This window comes from Myotis nattereri (genome assembly GCF_964212035.1).
Source record: "Myotis nattereri genome assembly, chromosome: 6".
NCBI lineage: Eukaryota > Metazoa > Chordata > Mammalia > Chiroptera > Vespertilionidae > Myotis > Myotis nattereri.
Window position 1 is genome coordinate 96,113,103 of NC_138081.1, and position 21,779 is coordinate 96,134,881.

The following is a 21,779-nucleotide window of genomic DNA, read 5'->3' on the forward strand; positions in this document are numbered from 1 at the left end:
GCCCTCATGTTCCGTTCTCCAGAAAACCAGCAGAGGCCTCATGGGAGCCATGGCATGCAGCTGTCTCGCTTGGCAGTTGCCAGGTATCTGAAAGGTCACCAGAATATCATCTTGCCACTCGGCACCTGGCAAAATATTGGTGAATGTGGATAAAGGTCACCTGTATGAAGCATAGCAATGCCTCTGTCATGGGATGAAATGGCCTGAGCCACAGCAGACCCAGTGGTTTCCTCCTTCTGTCTGGAGCACCTCGGCATCTGTCCCCATCAAAGACAGCCTTGGGAGGGGGGGAGGGGGAAGGACATGGACAGGAAATTCTTTTTACTTCACCCCAAATCCCTTTGCTGCAGCTGCAGCTCATTTCCTCACTTTCCATCCCGTGGAGGTGAAAACACCGCTTGCCAGGGCCCTAACCTGTCTTGTGGGCTGTGAGGGATCGCCAGTGATCTCTCTATTGGACCTTTAACTCCTGTGGCCCTGACTGGGTTTGTCCTCTTTATCTGTAGAGTGGCTGTTCATGGGAACAGAGCTTTGCAGAATGCTGAAAGATGAGAATGCCGAACACAGAAGGTCGTGGGCGTTGTTTGTCCAGCCGAGAGGGTGGCCTGTTGTAAGTTTCTGAGGACACTTGAGCATAGCAAGGAACCATGTTGTTCACCTTTAGCTCCCAGAGTGTGATCCCGTAACACAGAACCCAGCACGCATCCCACAGCCCCTGAAACCAACTTCATCTCCTTGTGCCTTCACTTCACATTTAAGGGATGAGGTCACGAGGCCTACACAGTATGACTGGGAGTAGAACATACTGTCATGTTTCTAGCCCCAAGAATAAGCTTTTGGATCCAAGTTCATGCACATTGGTCCTTCCTCTTCTCGTCCAGTCCTTTCTGAGTAAGGCAACGATGACAGTCACTAGGAAGCATCAATCATGATATCAACCTGAAATATCAAAGTCAGTGTGAATCCGGGGAATGAAAAACCTGCTGCACAAGTCACTGTGGTGTCTTTTTACTTGGCCCAGTTTGTGTGTGTTGGGGTTATGGCGAGAGGAGGTGTCGGGGTTTATTGGCCTAAGGACCTCAGAGAACCTCACATTCAGAACGGATCTTACAAGGAGACTGACCCCAAGCTTTCCCTGAAGGTACAATTTCAGGGTCCCCCAAAGGTCTCTGTGTTCAAAACCAGCCTTCACCGGGCCACCGTGTGAGGCCGCAAACGCTCCTGATGGGAAGTCATGCCTCGGGCTAAGGTTTCGCTGTAAAGATGCAGACATCCCTGAGAGGGCATGAGTCATGGACGCCATGTATTCCAGAGAGGGGGGGCGAGGGCACCAGCACGGGGAGGTGACTAGGGGTGGGGGCAGGAGTGCCCCCAAGAGAGGAGAGTGGCGTGGGGAGGTGGGGTAGATGGGGGAGGAAGTGGTTCACACAGCCATGGAGGGTTCCCAGTTGGTTCCAGGAGGGCAGTGGCTTCCTAGCTTAACTCACATTCAGGGAATGCAGTCACTGGTCCTTGATGAGCAGGGGCCGTCGGGAGGTGGGAGCCGTGGGAGCTGGGCAGGGCAGCAGTGGCTTGGCTCCTGTCTGGTGCCACGTGTGGCTCTGGGCCGTTCTCACCTCCCTGCTCAGGCCCTGCTCTCCTCACCTGCAGCACGAGGGAGTCAACAGCTCCTCGCAGGTCGCCCGTGTTGTGAGCACCTCCTGCCATGGAAGGCGGAGTGGGTGGCAAGTGGTAGGCATGCAGTAAGACCCCTTTTCCTGTCCATTTCACGTGCCCATTTTTAAATACTAGGTGTAGTTTTACACCATCCGGCTTTTTGAAAGTATGTTCGAATGCTGGTGCAGGCACATATTGAATTGAGATGCTGCTTGATGGTACTTGACCACTGGCCAGAGGAGAACAGCCTGGGCCGGTTGCTCAGTAGTTAGAGTGTCGGCGCAAGGACTGAAGGGTCTGGGGTTTGATTCCTGTCAAGGGCAAGTACCTCGGTTGTGAGCTTGATTCCTGGCCCAGTCGGGGTGCACGTGGGAGGCAACCAGTCGATGTGTCTCTCTCACATCGATGTTTCTCTATCTCTTCCCCCTCTCTCCCTCTCCTCCAGTCTCTCTAAAAAAAAATTAATGGAAAAAATATCCTCGGGTGAGGATTAAAAAACATAAAAAAATAAAAAGAGGAGAACAAACAAACTCATTGTGGACACACATGGAGATCTGGCGGGTAAGCAGGACGAACTGACAGTCATTAGGTTTTGGCGGCTGCTCCTTGCCCTCCGCCTATGTTCATGTTATTGCAGCTCTGAGATTCGGCATCTCTCCTGACGCCGGGCTGATGCAACCATTACAGCGTGCGTTCTCGTGTGAGTTAGAAATTCTATGTCATGTCCCAGGGTGGATGCAAAGCATTGCCGGGGAGACCCCTGCGTGCATGAATAGGGTGTTCTTCTGTCCGATGTCAGTGATAAGAGTGGATGGTTTTCAGGCCCAGGCCGCTGTGCGTGGATTGGATCACACTTGCCCAGTAGAGAACGTGGGGAGACGGGGGGGGGTCTCTCACTGCAGAGTGTGGGCCACAGTTTCTTAGGGAGATTGGAAACTGAACCGTAAAGGAAAGCGCTCTTCGCGCATTCATTCGTTTCCTTCCTTGGGAGAATCGCTTTGTGGTTTCTGAGACTTGCTTTGTCTCCACTGTCTTTGGGTGGGTGTGGAGCCCGGGATTCCTGGAGCGATTCCTGCTGTTCCGGGAAACAGGGATTGATGGCAACTAGAAAAGTTAGTCGGCAGGTGGCAGAGAAGGTGGAGTTTGTAGGGAAGCCTCAGGGGAGACACAGGGAACCGAGGAAGGGGAAGCCCTGTTCTCCAGCAGAAAACCCTGCAGGTCCTCATGGGCCAGGAAGGGTTCATGATAGCGAATGGCGAGTAGCCATGACTGCTCACCTTCCAAGCCCAGAAACCACTGCCCTGCTGTCCTCCTCGTCTCCCCTCACCGCCCAGAAACCACTGCCCTGCTGTCCTCCTCATCTCCCCTCACCACCCAGAAACCACTGCCCTGCTGTCCTCCTCGTCTCCCTAGCCGTGTCCTCGTCTGGCCTCTCCCATCACGGTCTGCAGGGGCCTCACCGCTGAGGCCGGGGCGGGACTGCTTACGGGTTGCACCCGCAGCCCGACATCGCGCTTTCGGCTCCAATGTGGCACTTTCTGTCCCTGATGCTTTGAAATCATTTTCATAACTTTTTTTTTTTATTCCTTGAGTTTCTCTGGCAGGGAGGCCACAGGAGTTCTCTCCTTTCCTAAATGTTTTTCTCTAGAGGCGGTCGGGCAGTTGTGGGAAGAGTACATGATGGGTATAGAATCAGCCATACTTACCCTGTGCAGGATTTCCATCCGGTATTAAAACCACATACTAACCACTCTGTGTGTCATCACCAAATGCTCTCCCTCCCCTTTCTCCTTCCATGAGTGTCCAAATTCATTTTTTCTTAAGTTTAAAGGGTTCTGGCTTTTTTTTCCTTTTTTTTTTTTACTCCCTCTCCACCCTCTGAGAATGCCTTGCATCCTTGAATAATCAGTTTCAGATCCCAGTTTGCTCCAAATTGGACTGTTGTGTGAATTGCTAGCATATATTTATGTTATGTGGCATTGCAACATCAGTTACATATTGTTTCATTTTGGCTAATTTTTAAAAATTAAGAAAAAAATTTTTTAGAACCTCACAACTGAAGATCAAAGTGTAATGTCCTTCTTAATAACTTGGTTTTCTTCTGTGACAAAACAGGAAACACTTAAATTCGCTGCCTGCAGATAAACCAGAGGCGCGCCTGCCTCTTCAGGTGGCGGCTCTTTTGTTGTGTTTGCAGAAGCCAGCGCCTCTGCTGCCTCGTTTCAGATACGGTGCACGTTCTTCCCGGTCGGGAGCGCTCCAGGTCATTCTCCTCAGAGGCGATGCACGGGCTGTGTAACGGCACCGTGCAGTGTACTTATTAACGATAAGAAGTCACTACATACATGAACGCCTCTGGGGAAGATGTCAAATGACCAATTCGTTATTCTAGCACCAGCGAGGCAACATCAGCAAGCGGAGAAGGCTTAGGGTTTCTTTCGGTTTGTTTCACTCTGGTTTAAACTTACCACCCACAGTCATCCAAAACGCTTCAGAGCTTGTGGGTTTGGTATGTTTGCGTTGCTGTCATACTGTAACGATGTCCAAACACGCCCGCGCTTAAAGTCTAAAGGATCAGAGTAAAAGCCACTCGCTGTCTTGCTAACAATGTCAGAGAACAGTGGAAAAGTGCCTTTCCCCCGCCTGCCATTCCCATCAGTTGATAGTTGCGCTGTCTGCATAGCTGACCACCCACTGAAACCACGGCACGTGAAACTGCTGTCCACTAAGATGGGCCTGAAAGTCACGTGGGACCCACCCAAAGATGCCACCAGTAGGCCCGTGGAGCATTACAACCTTGCCTACGGGAAGTCACTGAAAAGCCTTAAGTACATCAAGGTGAACGCGGAGACGCAGTCCTTCCTTATTGAGGATGTGGGTAAGTGGCCCTCCGCTCCTGTTCCCATCAGCACTGACTGCACCTCGCTCCCCGTTCCGCTCTAAGGTGACTGTGAGCCAGGGTGTGGCCAGGCTCACGTGGCTCCTTGGGAACGGGAAGCCAGGGGCGTGAATCTGTTGCGTCAAGGCCTTCATCCTGCCATGGGCCTTCCCGCCCCACACTTGAACTCTAGCGTTCCTGGGCCTCTCTCCCAATTGATGCCGGAAACAATTTTTAGTTTTCTGAATGTGTTGTTTTTTTTGTTTGTTTGTTTTTTGTTTTGTTTGTTTTTTGTCTCATGGACACTTGACTACTAGACAACTAATCTGGAGATTTCTCAGTTATGAACCATTTTATAATTAGGGATTTCTCAGGTGACACGTCCTATAAAGGTGTGTATGCTTAGCCACATCTGTTCAAAGGTGTTACATTTCTCCCCATGCAATTCATTCTGGAAGTTCGGAGCATTTTAAATTTTGCCCAAATGCATTGTGCGAGTGCAGGTGCAGACGGTCTTGAACGTGAGCTTTGGGTTGCCTCCTGTGGGTCCTCTGTCTTCTGCCCTTTTGATCCCAGGAGCCTGCAGCTCCATGTACGCTCCAGTCATCTCATGGCCCAACCCTAAGATGCAGCATGAGGAAGTCGGCATGTGTGACATCCAGGTGCCCCCGAGCCACAGGAGCGTTTTGCCGCCTTCCTTCAGAGGATCGGAATCCGCAGTGCTCCCAGTTTCCTGGCCACAGCCTGCCACACGTCCCTTCCCCGCTCTGAGTTACAGCATTAGGCTTTCTGGGCATCGGGGCAGAAGGTGCATAGAAGGGAGGCAGGGGGTCAGATTCCTCCCTCACGGTTCCATACATTTCTCTGAACCTCTCCCACATCCCGCCGGCCCCACAGAGTCCAGCTGTGGGTTAAGTGGAGGTTCTATTGGACCAAAGGCCAGTGCAGGCTCACATTTGCGTGCTCAGAGCTTGGGCTGTTCGCTGGCCGCAGAGAAGAAAAACATGCCAGCGGAGAGGAGTTCACTGAGAGGCAGTGTCTCTCAAGCAACTCCGATGAGTTAACTCAACGGAAGCAGAGACGTGGATCAAATGTCTTTGAAATCCAAATAAGCTCAGGACGAAGAGAGAGAAGTGCCTGGCAGAGCATAATTTTACATTCAGTCCGAACCTGAAGCATTTCCCAGTTAGTCTGGCAGGTTGTGCCAAACCCGAAATGCCACCAGACCCTGCCATGGTCAGAAAGAAGCCATACCAGTCCCGACAGCAGGTGTCCCCAACAGTACGGCCTTGTGGCTGTATGCTGGGGCTCTGGCTGGAGCACTGAAGCCGTTAGCGGAACGCTCCTCACTCTGAGGAATGCACATACCACGATGGCCTTTGATGGAACTAACTCTAACCTCTCCAATGTCCATCCCCTCCAATGCCTGCCGGCTTCCAGCTCTTCAAGGGCTGGCACCTCCACTTCCCTTTCTTAAGATAGTAATTCATCTTGAGGAAAAGCAGCAGCAATAGAGTTTTGCTTTCAAGGCGGCAAGTTCAAGGCACTCATGTCCTAACCTGGTGTCTGGGTTCCCTTCCGCATCCCAACAACTCCAGCAGCTCAGCCAAAGCCACCACTGCTGTTTGACCTTGACCCCTAGATCCAAGTCAGAAAGTGAAGCCCAATTATTTCAAGATTAGCATTTCCAAGATTCCAGGAAGTATTTTTTTCTAGGTATTTGTTGGAAGAGTCAAAGACCACATGCAGACACAGCAAGGGGACTGTTTAAATATATTTTTATTGATTTCAGAGAGGAAGGGAGAGGGAGAGAGAGATAGAAACATCAGTGATGAGAGCGAGCCATTGATCAGTTGCCTCCTGCACGCCCTCTACTGGAGATCGAACCTGCAACCCAAGCATGTGCCCTTGACCAGAATCGAACCTGGGACCCTACAGTCTGCAGGCCAACGCTCTATCCACTGAGCAAAACCAGCTAGGGCAGTCAGTGGTTGGCAAACTGCGGCTCGCGAGCCACATGCGGCTCTTTGGCCCCTTGAGTGTGGCTCTTCCACAAAATACCACGTGCGGGCGCACATGTACAGTGCGATTGAAACTTCATGGCCCATGCGCAGAAATCAGTATTTTGTGGAAGAGCCACACTCAAGGGCCCAAAGAGCCGCATGTGGCTCACAAGCCGCAGTTTGCCGACCACTGAGCTAGGGCAAGGGGACTGTTTAGTTATGAGAAGGAACATATTTCATGCAGCTTTCTTGACTGCAGTGAAGGTTCCCCAGGTGCTAAATTTTATGAGTTATGTTGACATTTCCTAATTATTTTTTGAAGCTTTCCATTTGGGGCTTTCATGAGGAAATACTGTTTGTAGTTACGGACACGGTAGGTTGAAACATGGATTTAGTGGACAGTGTGTTCCTACTTCCTACATTGATGTCACGTTAAAAGGCTTAAAAGCTTTCTTGTTGACTGCTCACAAATCCAGGTTTATTTCACATGCCATGTACTTTGTAATAAATTAATGTTGTGTTCTCTGGCCAGGTGTACTTCAGTTGCAGGGGAGGAATGTTAGTATTTTGATTAAAAATAGAGAAAGCTATAGGTAGACTTGTCACTAAACTCAAATATTTATATTTGGTTGTAACTGGTATAAGGAAGACAGCGAATCAAACTGTCGTTCTTGGAGATTTGAAACGGGGCTTGATACGAACCGTGTGTTTCAGAGCCGGGGGTAGTGTACTTTGTGCTGGTTACTGCAGAAAACCACAGTGGAGTGAGCCGGCCCGTGTACAGAGCGGAAAGCCTGCCTGGTAAGTCTCACCTAGAGCTGGAGGCTGTGTTTCTGTTACTGAGATCGGGAGAAACGTCCCTCCCTGCTTCTTCATGTCAATACAAGTTTAGAATTATTAAAGAGTTCCTGAATTTTTAGATTTGTAGAACAAGCTGACAGACTAAAAACTAAGAGAGATTTATCCCTCCTTTCATAGTCAGTTAATGTAGGTTGTTAGCGTTTTGTCCTAAACTTTTGAGTGCTCACTAGAATAAGCCATGTGCAAAAGACTAAAAGGATGTGTTGTCCGTAGAGCTTAGGTGCTGAGTCACTAAAATGGCCCGAGGCGATCCCTTTCACGCCGTTGAAAAGGCCACTTAGAGAACGTTAGGGATGCTCCGACCAGTTAGGGATGCTCCGGACAGTTAGGGATGCTCCGACCAGTTAGGGATGCTCCAGACAGTTTGGGATGCTCCGGACAGTTAGGGATGCTCCGGACAGTTAGGGATGCTCCGGACAGTTAGGGATGCTCCGAACAGTTGGGGATGCTCCTAACAGTTGGGGATGCTCCGAACAGTTGGGGATGCTCCGGACAGTTAGGGATGCTCCGGACAGTTAGGGATGCTCCGACCAGTTAGGGATGCTCCGAACAGTTGGGGATGCTCCTAACAGTTGGGGATGCTCCGAACAGTTGGGGATGCTCCGAACAGTTGGGGATGCTCCGAACAGTTGGGGATTCTCCGAACAGTTAGGGATGCTCCGGACAGTTAGGGATGCTCCGGACAGTTAGGGATGCTCCGGACAGTTAGGGATGCTCCGAACAGTTAGGGATGCTCTAAATGTGGAAGCTCCTCTGGTTCTCGTTTCTAACTATCAGGTTGCATTTTCCTAATTTAGGAGGTGAATGGATCCAGATTGATGGTTCCCCCATTAAGGGTCCAGGACCATTTAATGAAACCGTCACAGGTACTATTTGCTCATCTGGTTCATGTCTTCACTGAAGCACCGTCTCGCAAGAGGGTCGTGCTTCTGTCACACACATGTGCTCACAAACCTTCATCCAGTCCCCATCGCTGAACTAACGCACACGCCGCACAGTGTTGGTCGGTCTGCCGTGCACCCAGTGGACCGGCCGCAGCCAGTGTCGCTCATTCTCACTGTTCCCTCGTGTCCTGGTGTGGGGAGGTGTCTGTGTCTACAGCTGGGGGTACCCTGTGCTATTAACAGGCAAATGTGGTGGTGGAGATGGCAGTCCTGGCCTGATGGGGATGTTTGCAGCTCTGTGACCCGTGGGTGGCATGAGCAGACGGGACCCACCAAACAGTGGCTTTTATTGGCTAATATGCTGCATCAAGTATTCCTTTTCGTAAAACCATGGGCTGGTTGGTGACATGTTAGATGACCTGCCTTCCATCTCTGCTCCATGTTTGTATATGTATGTTTTGTCATCTGGATGTTGATGTTGTCTAATCATGTGGTTTTACTTGTTGAGAGAAGTGTTAACATTTCTGTGTATTCTTTGAATATATTTAATTAATGATGCAAAACGCATGCAGTTATTTTCAAGTATGTTGGCTACTGTCTTGAGGCCACAGGTTGTGTCTTATTTTCATAAACCATGTATTTAAATACATCAATCTTATGCTATTGAGAGGAAGGTGAGTATATTCAAACCAATGATTCTAATCTGCTTCTCAGTTAAGATTTGGCAGGTGTGGGCAGCATTCAGTCTTTTTACATGGAAAAGGAGGGCGGAATAAAACATTAGGAAAGGAAACAGGCTGTGGAGGAGAGGTGATACGTTCTTCAAATATGCCGGACGGAAGGTGAGCGTGGGGCGTTGTGCTGGGGATGCCTGTAGCGGCCGCAGAGGAGGGAATGAACGTTGGAAGAGAGAAGTCAGAGGCAGACATGGCTTTAGGAGGCACGCTGGAGTGAGTTGAAGGAGAGAGGGTACATGAGAGGGCGAGGGTTAGGAGAGATGAGCAGAAGGCGAGGAGCAGAGCTTGGAAGGCAGTGGTAGTGAGACAGTCAGAAGGTAGCACACCGCGGCTGTGTGTAAATGGGCCAGCCTATTTCAGAAGTTGTCTACCCTGAAGACACACAGGGAAACATTCGCACAGACGCACACAGCTCCCTTCGAGATGCACAGCCACCTCCCTTTGTTCTGTCCCCAGGGAAGAGGTGTCCAGGTCCTGTCACGTATTTGATCCCATTATTGACCCTCCTGCAGGCTTCTCTTCTGAAGTTGCTTTAGCTTTTTCCTGTCCCTGGATCTGAGCTAATCTGTTACGCACAGAGACAGGCAATGAGGTGCGGGGCCAGGAGGCCCCACTCTGCTTCCCACGGGCAAGGCCACGGGCTGCCAGTTCGCCTGTCTTCGCCCAGCTCTTCCCTGGGAAGTTGTAGCCTCATCGGGATCATATGCAGTTTTACTACCACTGCGTCAGGGCATCCTCAGCTAATCCTGGGGCCAGGCCATGGGGCTGCCGAGTGCCCAATTACCAATCAGATGGTGTCCTCTTTTCACAGAGTTTAATTAAGGCCTTCGGCCAATGGGGAATGAATATTGTCTGTGGCATTATTTCCTTGTGCAATTTTAAGTTTTATTAAGTATGCAATTTGCAGAGCCAAACTCAGTTTCCGGTCCATGGCCTGGATGGTGAGCCCCTCAAGGGCCGGTCTCTTGGATCCACTCTTCTCCGCCTCCCGGGCCTGGGACAGCTCATGCACGCGCTCAGTACGTGCTCAGCGGAAAGGCGTTGGAGGCTGCTTCTACCGAGGGTGCCCCACAGGGCAAGTGTGTGTGGGCCGGAGCCGGGTGCTGAGCGAGGCAGGGCCGGGTCAGAGGTCAGGGTCACCTGTCGGCCAGCTGCTGATGCTGGGGTGGTCCCGGGCAGGCCAGGTTGTCCGCCACTGAGCGGTGCTCTCCTTCATCTGGGCCCTAATTTTTGCCTCTGGTGAGGAATGGTGCTGACTGCAGCCGAGGACTGGAACGCCTCAAGGCTGGCTGGGCTGTGAAGATGACCCGTTTACACAGTCAGGTCTGCCGGCGCCAAGTCCTGGCCACGGGCTCTGTCTGCGGGTGCGGAAGTGGGTATGGTGGCAGTGGCAGCCCGGCCCATGCAGTGGGAGTCTGCAGGGCTTTACTGTGATCCTGGTATAGCCACACTCAAGCGCTGGATGGCTGAGCTCTGAGTGGGGGTGGGGGTTCCCTCACATCGGTGTCCAGATGGAGTCCTGATCCAAGTCTCCAGACCGGTGGTTTTGGTGTTCTGGGCCCTTCCTCAGGGCCCCATCTCATTATCTCAGTCTTGACACGGCACTTGACGTATCTGTCATGGCTACAGTGAGCCCATGCTGGACTGTCAAAGGCGTCCAGTAAGTCCGCTCTGCTCTTGCTCCCCACAGTCAGGCAGCCGGGCCATCACACGGCTGACCAGGCTCTTCCTCAGATGGTCTGGCCTTGGGACCCTGCAGCATGACCACCTGTCAGGGGACGAGCAATGTTGGATCTGAGGGGACACGTGAACGACCTCCCCTGAGGAGCTCCAGGCCCCGGGGAACTTAGCCGACATTTCCTGTAAGTGGGGACCCATGGCACGGAAGTCTTGGATGGTGACTCCAGGTGCCACAGACCAGATCCTTTGCCAGAGACATCCGTGAGGCACCGGGGGACCTCCTTCCAGAGCAGGCACATGCCATGCCACAGCACAGCGGGGGCTCTGCACAGGAGCGGCGCGGGGGGACTGCACACCCGGCTCCAGCCGAGGGCCCGCCTGTCCGGCTCCCAAGTTCTCCCTTAGCCTCACCTTCTCTGTCTATAAATGGGGTGTCATGATGTTACTGTGAAGGTGTTTGTCACCTGCCTGATGGCTGGTAGGGATCCAATAAGTTATGAAGGTGGGTGACATTCTGACGGACACTATTCCAAAGTAAAGAAATGAGATCCCCTTCCTTATTGGTAGATAGCTGGCCCGCTCAAATGTCACACAAGCACTCGGTAAACAGTGAAAGTGTCAGGGTGGCCTATTGGAGAGGAAAACGTGCTCAAGAGAGACGTCAGCGTGAGCATTACAGGTGCTGGGCGTGGGAGGGACTTCTGAGAGTCACAAAGGTCTCAAGAACTCGCCCGGGAAGGAGCCCTTGGCAGACAGAGGTGGGAGGCATTTGCTAACCCACCTTGGCAGCTGTCAGTCAGCTCTGGGCCTGGGCTCATGTCCGGGGCAGGGAATTCAGACTCTGAGTGGGGACAGCAAAGCACATGTCCTGTGTTCTGGCTGTGATCGATCACCTTCACCCTCTCCAACTCAGACCCCCTCCCGCTCCCCTCTTCCTCCTCTGTGATTCATGCCGAGCGCACTAAACTCTGGAATGGCGCCGGCCTGACAGGTGGGAGCCCAGGGCTTGGCTTCAAGCCGTCCAGGCGATCGCGATGCACGCTGCAGTGTGAGGACCGCCGCTCAGCCTCGGGGTGGCGCCCCCTGCCCTACAGCCAGTGTCCTGGTGGCCCTGAGCCTTGATGTTGGGGATGGTGGGGACACTGCCTGGGGCTGAGGATGGCGAGCAGAAGGCCAGTGAGCACGTGGGCCTACCTTTTCAGGGGGTGAGGATCCAGGCCCTCTTTGCACAGCTTGGAGGTCAGTGCAGTGGGTTGTCAAGGGCGTGAGAGGGTCAAACTGCTTACTCTTCAAAGCTGTGGACCGCATGACACCTCACACTCTGCTGGAGAACGAGAAGGCCCTGTCAGCCGAGACCGGGCCCAGGAGGTGGCCGAGTACTCATCTTCACGCCAACAAAGAGTAGGAAGGCACTCGCTAGAGCGACCGATCACTGCCGGGTGTTGATGAAGACAGTGCACAGTGCTCTCGGTGTACGGTGCACAGAAGCTGTCTGGGTTCAGACAAGCTCCTATTTGAGGTTTTACTGTAAGAACCTGTGACACTAAGTATCTCTTTCTCTCATGCTTGGTTCTTTGAAATACATGTATTTGGTGTCCCTTGTGTGCAAGGCATTGTGGTAGAATCTGTAATGGGACCCCGGGTTCCATTCTCGGGGGGCTGCCCACACATCCAGTGAATCTGATGAGGGGTTTCGTTCTCTATCACAATCGCAACCACAATTAGCAATGAATGTGTGCTTCACATATGCTTTATGCGACTTAAATTACAAACACAAAACGCCACACACCACTCTCCAAGGGAGGTAATGAGGGTCAGTGGGAGCCTCACAGTCCCGCAGGCAGGGGGCCACAGACTGGGACCCGACTTGAGAGCCTGTGGAAGCCCAAACCAGAAGCTGCCAAGTTTAACGGGCACCGAATTGTAAACCTAAATGGACAAAGCATCGTGTTGAAATTGGGATTTTTTTTCAATCAACAGGTTTTGATTCTGTACAGTTTGAGAGTACTTGCCAGTTTGTGTAGCTGATGACACAGCCTAGGAGACGTGGGTGTCTGGCTCTCTGAAGTCTAATCTCAACGGCCCTTGTTTCCTCTGCTGACCGTCCGAGTGGACGGCTGTAATTAACGGGATCACCCGGTTCTGAGTGAGGTCCACCTGGTGATGTGGCGAGCGCGGTGGAGGTCCCGTGTCCTGTCACGTCACATCCACTCGGCAGTCCACTCGGGAGAACGGGATTGCTCCCGGCAGTTCTGACTTTTGTTTTCAAGATAAAAGACTCACTGGGATTTATTAGAAAATTTCAGGAGCCTCTGCGAGGCTATTCCATTTGGCTTAGACAAACACTTAAAAAATCTCAGCACCAGTGAATTCGAACCATCTGCATAGTTTTTCTTAGTGTGCACATCTGCTTGACAGAGGGTTACCAGGTGCTGTAACAGATCCATGAAACAGGTCTGATGGTACGAATAGCCCAGGATGCGGAAGGGACTTTTTCTCTTGAACTATGTGAATGAGCACATGTGTCATTCCCAGAATCGCTTGGTGGTCCTTGGTTTTTATAGAAGTCACACCTTGGAAATGAGGGTCACCTCGGAACCTGAGCACAAAGCTGAGATCAGTTCACAGACCCCAGTGAAAGTGGCCACCCTCCCAGGTGGCCCATTGGCTACACGATTAGACTCAGAACCAAAAACCTTCCTAAGTCCTACTTGGTAGAGTGGGGAAATGTTTGCAGGACCACTCCATGGCACGCTCTGAGGAGCTTCAGGAACGGGAAGCCCAGGGACTGGCCAGGTAACCCCAGCTAATGTCCAAAGGGGTGTTCCCTTTGGCGGATGCGGAACACTGGAACAGGGTGTACCGCTTTCAGAAGAGCCATCTCCCATGGCTACTGATGTACTTATTGCGTCACTGGAATTCATACTGACCCGTGGCATTAGGTTGTGTTCTTACATCGTAGCCTCCTGGGAATTTTCCAGTCTAATAGAATTAGGCAGCACTGATGATGGGGTTAATATTTATGGTGGAGGAAGAATGCCGGGGAAGTCCCTGGCTTACATAACTAGAGATTCTCTCAGTGGCCTAATGGGATCCCCAAATACGATTAGGAGGTGGTCCACTGTCAGCCACGGACAATGTAGTCGTCACGTGGTCTGTGGTCCTTATTCCCAAACTTATCAGTTCTTCATCAATGTAAAAGCAAAGCTTTAAACACTAAGTACTGGCCCCCAGAGTGTGTTGCTTTGAGAAGGCTAACAATGAGTGTTTCTTGAGCTTGATCATTTTAGCAAGAGGATTTCTCAAAATTTAGAAGAAGGAACAGCGGAGACTGAGATGGCAGCAACGGCGGGGCAGGCCCCAGGTTTGTCTGGAGGGCAGATTAGACATGTCAGAAGAATTAAGATCAGAACCAGAAGCCAGTTACTATGTGGGCCGGAGTGATTCACCGCAAAGGCCAGGAAAGCCCTTCCCAGCTTTACAACGAGGCTTCCTGCAGGGCAGTCATAGCAGCACCTACTGTGTGCTCACTGTATTGTTATGCTGACCTCTAGCTCTCACCAGAGAATATATAGTTTTGGACTTAAAGGGGCAAAAGGAAGTAGATGAAAAAGAGCATTTGTAGAACACACAACACTTCTGGACGGCAGTCTCACGTATGGTATGTTTTCATTTGAAGTCCTCAGGCCTCTCGGCCCGAAATATGGAAGGAGCATGTGCACCCAGGGTCGGTGCCCTTGGGGGGACAATGTTCTTTCTGGAATTGGTTACCAAAATGGATGTTTTAAATCCAGCTATCCAGCTGCTTAACTGCTGTGGCTTAGTCTGTGGACAGACTTCACGTACCCGCTGGTGGACTCCGAGGGTATACTGTTTAATAGTTTCTGTGTCATGTCTTCTTTAAGAAAAGGAAGTGCCAAACAAGCCCTTGCGTGTCCGAGTCCGATCCTCAGACAACCGGCTGTCCGTTGCGTGGAAGGCGCCACGCCTGTCTGGAGCCAAGAGTCCACGCAGATCCCGGGGTTTCCTTTTGGGCTACGGGGAAAGTGGCCGGAAGATGAATTACGTTCCACTGGCACGAGATGAGCGAACGCATGAGATCAAAAAGCTGGGTGAGTTGAATGGTAACTGGTGCTCAGTATTTGATGCTCTTTCCCATCATTTCGTACTTAGCAGCTCATTCATGACCGACATCATAGTGCAGTTGTAATGTTTATTTTCCAGGTATTATAGTTATTCAGCATCATGTTCTCTGTCCTGCCTTCCACCTGTGCCTCCATCCCTTTAACCTGCAGTCAGCGCAGGACACGCCGCCTTTGCGTGCTCACCTGGCAGCTGCTTCCTGACCCTGCAGCACAAGCCCTGGAGTTGGGCCATTTTCCTGGACACGGGATGGGCGCTCATGCTTTCTGCCTTTTGGCTCTGCTTTCACCCATTTGCTCCTTAAGCTCTGCCTTAGATCCTAGGACCCTGGACCTGGGTCCCATGAGATGAAATGTGGGGCCGCTGATGAAGCCTGCAGACTGGCCTGCTGTCCTCCCTCCTCGCAAACTCTCACTGGGGGGAGGAAGCACTGGCCGTGGACGCTAAGGGGACAGTTGCTGTGACCAGGAGAGGTTCTGTGCATCATTCCAGGCTGGGTCAAGGCCTGGCCTTTGCTGGCCTTGGTGGTTGACAGGCCTGGACATCAATGTGAGAGACACGTCAATCGACTGCCTTCTGTACTCGCCCCGACTGGCGACTGACCCTGCAACCCAGGCATGTACTGAGCCTCTGGGTGCACAGTGCGATACTCAGCCAACCGAGCCACTCTGGTCGGACTCTGGTGGTTCCTGATCCATGCTGGGCCACCGCCCTCCAGGCTTAGCCATTTATCAGGAGATAAATGCAGCGTTCTTCCTTTGATGACTTGGTGGGTTCCACTGTCACTGGCACCAAGAAATTAAGGGATCTGAAGTGAGTCCTCCACCAGGGCATTGACCTGGCACTGTGGCTGCTCTTGTCTCCTCTCCCTTCTGTTTGATGACAGCTGAAGACAGAGTCACTCTTGTCTCTATTTAGAAAGAAAAGGAAATTGGGGGACTTAAGTGGGCATTATGCAATCCCATCCTTTTCAAAACCTTATTCATCTTTCTTTGATGCTGATGAGATAGAAACCCATTTTCCAGGAATTACAGGTGAAAATCACCTCCACGTATCCTACCATAATAGTGTTCTTCTTGAGTGTAGTTCCTACCATGCTCGGGCTCATATTTAATTGTCCGGAAGAGGAGGGGGAGGGGCCGAGGACAGAGAGATGTGTCTGGGAAACCAGCCGCAGACCCTCACTGCCTGTGCCTCATCCACAGCCTCCGAGTCGGTGTACGTGGTCTCCCTGCAGTCCCTGAACTCGCGGGGCCAGAGTCAGCCGGTCTACAGGGCCGCCCTCACGAAACGGAAGATTTCAGGTATGTTTCTAAGGACGCATCCAGTCAGCCACGGTCCAGTGTGAGTGCAGGGTTGTTTCCAAACGATGCTGGCCGGGCGACCAATTCCATGGGTTTTCTTGAGGGGAAAGGAAACAGCAGGGTGGCTTGGCCACATTTTAGATTCAAGTGTGTTTCTTTTCTACTCAGAGGGTAAGGTACTCTTGTGATGAAATATATTTCTCTGTGTATACTGAATGTCTTTACTGTGCCTTAGATTTGCCATAATAAGAGCAGCCAAACATTTATTCCATTTAAGGGCACAGTGTGACCCACATGGAAATATCCCCTGGTGATAGACTGTGAACAGAGAGAGAGGAGTGAATGGGGTAGCGTGCAAGAATGCAGTGAAACGTTATTTCCACTAAACCTGAGTAACAACGCAGTGACAGAAGGTGTAGCAATGGTGTGCTGCTAGCCCAGTGAGGGCGAACCTATGACACGGGTGTCAGAGGTGACACGCGAACTCATTTTTTTGGTTGATTTTTCTTTGTTAAATGGCATGTAAGTTTATAAAATAAATATCAAAAATGTAAGTCTTTGTTTTACTATGGTTGCAAAGATCAAAAAATTTCTATAGGTGACACGGCACCAGAGTTAAGTTAGGGTTTTTCAAAATGCTGACACGCCCAGCTCAAAAGGTTCGCCATCACTGTGCTAGCCTGATCTAAGATATTTTTTCCACATTTGTCCACAGATTTTTTTTTATAGTACTCTTGTGTTAACAAATTACATATACCTTTTCTGGTTCCTGGGTCTTACTTAAAGAGGTAACCTATAGCATAATTATTTTCATGAACTTACAATTTATTTGTTAATTATAATTTTATATTACACAATATGTTATTATATAACATAATGCTATATTATTATAATTTTTACATTGTATACAGAAGGCCCACATACAGGATGTTTCACCTTTATTAGTCATTAGTTGCTGCTCTCCAAGAAGTCACTATATCAGTTTCCTAACAGGCTAAATATTTCCACCTTTTCCTACTTGTAGTTAAAGCCACAAAAAACAGAACAAAAAAACCCCCAAACGCCTAAGAGACTCAAAAGCAAAACTGAAGACATCTTTTGAGTTTCACTTGGCTAGTGATTGAACAGAACTGTGAGCCTGTGTCTGTGATGTGTTCTATCGGAATCTCAGGCTGAAAGCCCTTTTGCACCGGAATCTACCTGTTCGTTTGCCTGGGCGCCCCATGCTCTGAAATGTGCGGACCCGGAGCCTCACAGCGTGTGAGATTCACGCTGTTGTTTGCACCCGGATTTTCGCTTCATGCCACGATCGCCGAGGCAATGCCTCCCCGAGCTTTTCTGCCCTTAAAGCTTTGCTTCCTGAAAGAGCTGTACTATTTCCCGGAAACTTAGTGTATGTTGAGGAAACCCTGAGTTACTGGGAGTGTCTCTGGCCATTCGCAGCCTCCCTCTTGTGCTTTCTGTCCACTGGGCTGGGCAGTTTGCAAGTGAACTGCCCGTATCTTAGACTGCACTTGAGAAGCAGTGCCGTGGAGAGCCAGGTTTCTCTGCAGTGACCAATCAAGTCACTGCTTAACTTCCTATTCACTTCATTTCATCTACATCACGCATAAGCGATTTATTCTCCCGGGTGAACATAAACTCGGGGGGCTCGAGGAACCAGGATGGAGCCTACTGTCGGGACAGCCTTCCCACGCGCCCACTGTCATTTCAGAGGAGGAGGAGCTGGACGTCCCTGAGGACATCAGTGTCCGGGTGATGTCATCCCAGTCTGTGCTTGTAGCCTGGGTGGACCCTGTCGTGGAGAAGCAGAAGAAAGTTGTTGCGTCCAGGTACTTTCCTGACTTTTGTCTTTCTCTTATGCATGAGAGATGTGGGTTTTGTGGCCCCACACAGACATGTATTTACTTGAGGGATTTTATTTTCTGACATATTGGCACGCTGGTGTTTTTTGTGACCGGACAATAGACTGTCCTGTGGCCATGTAGCTAATCCTGAGCGTGGCCACACATTCCCCACAGGCCACATGCTACCTGGGCCTCGTGTGTGATGCACTGGGCGGGACCTCACATCTCACCTTCTCCGCCTTATCCTGAGTCTGCAAATGTCCTAGACCAGTGGTGGCGAACCTATGACACACGTGTCAGAGGTGGCACGCGAACTCATTTTTTTGACTGATTTTTCTGTTAAATGGCATTTAAATATATGAAATAAATATCAAAAATACAAGTCTTTGTTTTACTATGGTTGCAAATATCAAAACATTTCTATGTGACACGGCAGCAGAGTTAAGGTTTTTCAAAATGCTGACATGCCGAGCTCAAAAGGTTCGCCATCACTGTCCTAGATCCTATTTCTCTCTTTGCCTCCATTTGCTTTGCCGTGCCTTACTAATTCTCTGTTTTATAAAATGTATGTTTTTATTGATTTCAGAGAGGAAGGGAGAAGGAGAGAGAAATACAAACATCATTGATGAGAGAAAATCATTGATTGGCTGTCTCCTACACACCTACTGGGGACTGAGTCCGCAACCAGGGCATGTGCCCTGGCTGGGAATTGAACCGTGACCTGGTTCATAGGTCGATACTCAACCACTGAGCCACACCGGCCAGGCATTAATGGTCTATTCATGTGCAGAAGCTACGGGCCCATCTGAGGAGGAGCCTGGCCCTCCTGTTACCCGTGAAGAGTGGCAGCAGGAAGGCTCTCATGAGAGTGGTGGGCATCGTCTAACCCTCGCGCCCAGCAGTTCCTCTTTAGACGTCCCCAAGCACCACCCTGCCTCATGTGTAGCACTGTGCATAGCAGGTGAATGTATTTTTTCTCCAGTCACAACGTGGCGCTATTCTGATTTTGATATCAGTTTGCAACAGCAATAGAAGAAAAACAACCACAGAGTTAAATGAACGTTTGTGTTAAGAGGGCCACTGGGGAACACCAGTTCCAGTTAGTGGTAGATTAACAGAGTCACCAAAAGCTGCTGTGTCAAGCGACTTAATAGTTTATACAGCCAAGAGACGGCCACAGAGTTGGTGGCTTGTCGTTATGTATTAATCTTTGAACCTGTCTGCAACCAGGAAAAGTGAATGTACTGTAAAAAACGAGTGAGGCATAATGCTGAGAAATACATGCACCATATCCACTGTCTTTTGATTTAGCTGAGTTTCTGCCTCTGACTGACAGTGAAATAAGACACCTGCTTCCTGGAAAGGCCTCCGAGGTTCATGGGACTCTCACGGTTCATAGTGACGCTCCCCCTGCCCTTGGCCTCCTCAACATGAACGGCTCCTGGCTCCCGGGGGCTCTGATGTCCGGCATCATGATGAGAATAGAGAGGGCAGAGCATGTCTTCTGTCTGGGACTGGGGAATGCTCGCTCACACCTGTTTCTCTCCCTGACAGCCTCACACTTGAGGTCTTTTTATCAGCTCCTCCTCCATCCTGCTCTGCCTGTCACACACTGTTGCTCCTTCTCATGGTAATAAGTTTACTCAAGACCCCATGCTGCCTCCCCCTGCACCTCAGGGAAACATGCCTGATTTGGCAGGAAGCGAGTCTTTTTGTCTTTCTTTTCTGGAAAGCCAAGCTACCGTGGGCCAGTTCTGGTTATTCCCTGGCCCTCTCCACACTGCACACAGGCACAAACACGCGCGCACACCCCTGATAAGGCACGTGCCTCATCAAAGCCACCTCCTTCTCCCCCGCCTTCTGAATCTCTGCTTCAGCTTTCGAGCAGTACGAGTTTCCAGTCTTGAAAAGTCATCTTCCCTGTCTGCTTTAGAATCTTCTCACATTTGAGCCCCAAACGTAGTCCGAAGTGTAGGTCTTTGTGCTCTGATTTCCCTGTTTCCCTCCCAAAGTCATTGTTTCTGGGGCAGGAGTCCGTGTTCTGCGGCAGAGAACCGGCCCGTACATGCTGCCTGTGTCTCCTTACAGGCAGTACACGGTGCGCTACCGAGAAAAGGGGGAACTGGCCCGCTGGGATTACAGGCAGGGCTCCAACCGGCGCGTGCTGATCGAGGGCCTGCTCCCCGACACCATGTATGAATTCGCGGTCCGCATTTCACAGGGGGACAGAGACGGCAAGTGGAGTACCTCCGTCTTCCAGAGGACTCCGGAATCCGGTCTGTATCGAAATGGCTTTTGGACTGTCAGTTTGGGAATTCCCCTAAAGTAAGACTCAAAGACGCTTTCAGCCAGCAGTGGTGAAGGCCAGCACAGGCAATGCAAAAAGCGAAGTCAACCGTAAATCTCGGTGGTGTGTCTACATCTGAACACCGAGAAGCTCAGGAGCTATTTCCTGGGGTCCCTGTCCCATCCTCCGCGGGCTGTTCCCATGAGCTTGTTATCCTGACACGCAGCACCTCACATCCCAGCCTGGAGCACTGACCCACCGCTGTCCGCGTGGACGCGGGAGCCGTCTGTGGCCCTGCCGTGTAGGGAGATGTCTTTCCTGAGGCTGAGGTTGTATTTGAGTCTGGGGCCAGAGGAACTAGGGATCATTTTGTTCTGGATCCAAAGTTATAATTATGTCTTTTTAAACTGTGTCTTTATTTTATAAAAGCCTTGATTTTAATCTTCTTGGAATATTTTAATATTGAGCAAGGAGAGAAATTCCGAATTCCGGAAAGCAGTTCGCCTGCTCTGTCTGCGCTCACTCTCGGTTGGTGGAACGGATAGAAATCACCGGGTCACACGAGAGCGAATGCAGAATCTCCTCTCATTACGATAAAAGTTACCAGGTGGCTCTGCAATAAACTGCACGCGAGGGCCCCGTGCCGTTTACTTTAGAAGATGCACTAGTGCGTTTTCAAACCCTGGACCCTTGGCCTTCCTTTTGCAGCTCCTACGACGGCTCCGGAGAACTTAAAAGTCTGGCCAGTCAATGGCAAAACCACAGCCGTCACGGTAGCTTGGGACGCGCTGCCTGAGACTGAGGGCAGAGTGAAAGGTAGGAACCTGGCGACTGAGGGCACGAGGTGCACATGGGAGTGAAATCCCCCAGACACTGTGTTGACTCTGAGCAGCCCCGGTTCCGATCACAGGCCTGGTGGCTGCGCTAGGAATAGGGACGCAACACACGTCTATGCGGTGCTAACCCAACGGACGAGGAGATTTCACCAGGGGTTCTTCATTGTCGGTGAGATCCAGGGAGTCACGAAGGTGACTTCCACCTTCTGTATGCGCAAGGGTCTGGGTACTGCTATCAGGAGGGGGTTTTCTGTGTTTGATTGGATGGGAGTGACATCCTAACCTTTACCCACACAAATGACCCTGGTTTTTCATGTTTCGGGTCTTTTCATTGTGCCAGTAAAATCCCGGAAAGCGGGAGTGAGCAGGAACCCCATGGGACCATGAGTGTCTTGAATGGGACCAAATATCTTTTTAATGGGATTGAGAACTCAAGTATTAAAATCAAATGGAAATTTTTTCCCCTATTTGTCAGCTTTTAAAATTAATTACTTTGGGGGAGTTGAGGAAAATATGTCCTTAAAATAATAATACTGTAGATTTAAAAATAGGGTAAAATATTAACAAATAGTTAAATTCAAAAGTGTCTGTAGAGAATACTAAATAGAAGCACAAATCTTTCCTTTTCAATGTAAAAACATCCAAGAACCTTCCAAAAGTCTG

At 50.5% G+C, this 21,779-nt stretch overlaps 1 protein-coding gene across 1 annotated transcript in view; it reads left to right on the top strand.

Annotated features, from left to right (window-relative positions):
* Window positions 1–21,779, top strand: part of FNDC1 (fibronectin type III domain containing 1) — a gene marked incomplete at its 5' end in the record, with an annotated part of 71,701 nt that overhangs the window by 14,045 nt on the left and 35,877 nt on the right. The window contains 8 exons of the mRNA XM_081094456.1: window positions 4,316–4,534; window positions 7,252–7,338; window positions 8,196–8,264; window positions 14,605–14,811; window positions 16,048–16,146; window positions 17,861–17,978; window positions 20,082–20,269; window positions 20,989–21,096. Of these exons, the coding sequence (XP_080950582.1) occupies window positions 4,316–4,534; window positions 7,252–7,338; window positions 8,196–8,264; window positions 14,605–14,811; window positions 16,048–16,146; window positions 17,861–17,978; window positions 20,082–20,269; window positions 20,989–21,096 (1,095 nt within the window). The remainder of the gene's footprint in view (window positions 1–4,315; window positions 4,535–7,251; window positions 7,339–8,195; window positions 8,265–14,604; window positions 14,812–16,047; window positions 16,147–17,860; window positions 17,979–20,081; window positions 20,270–20,988; window positions 21,097–21,779) is intronic.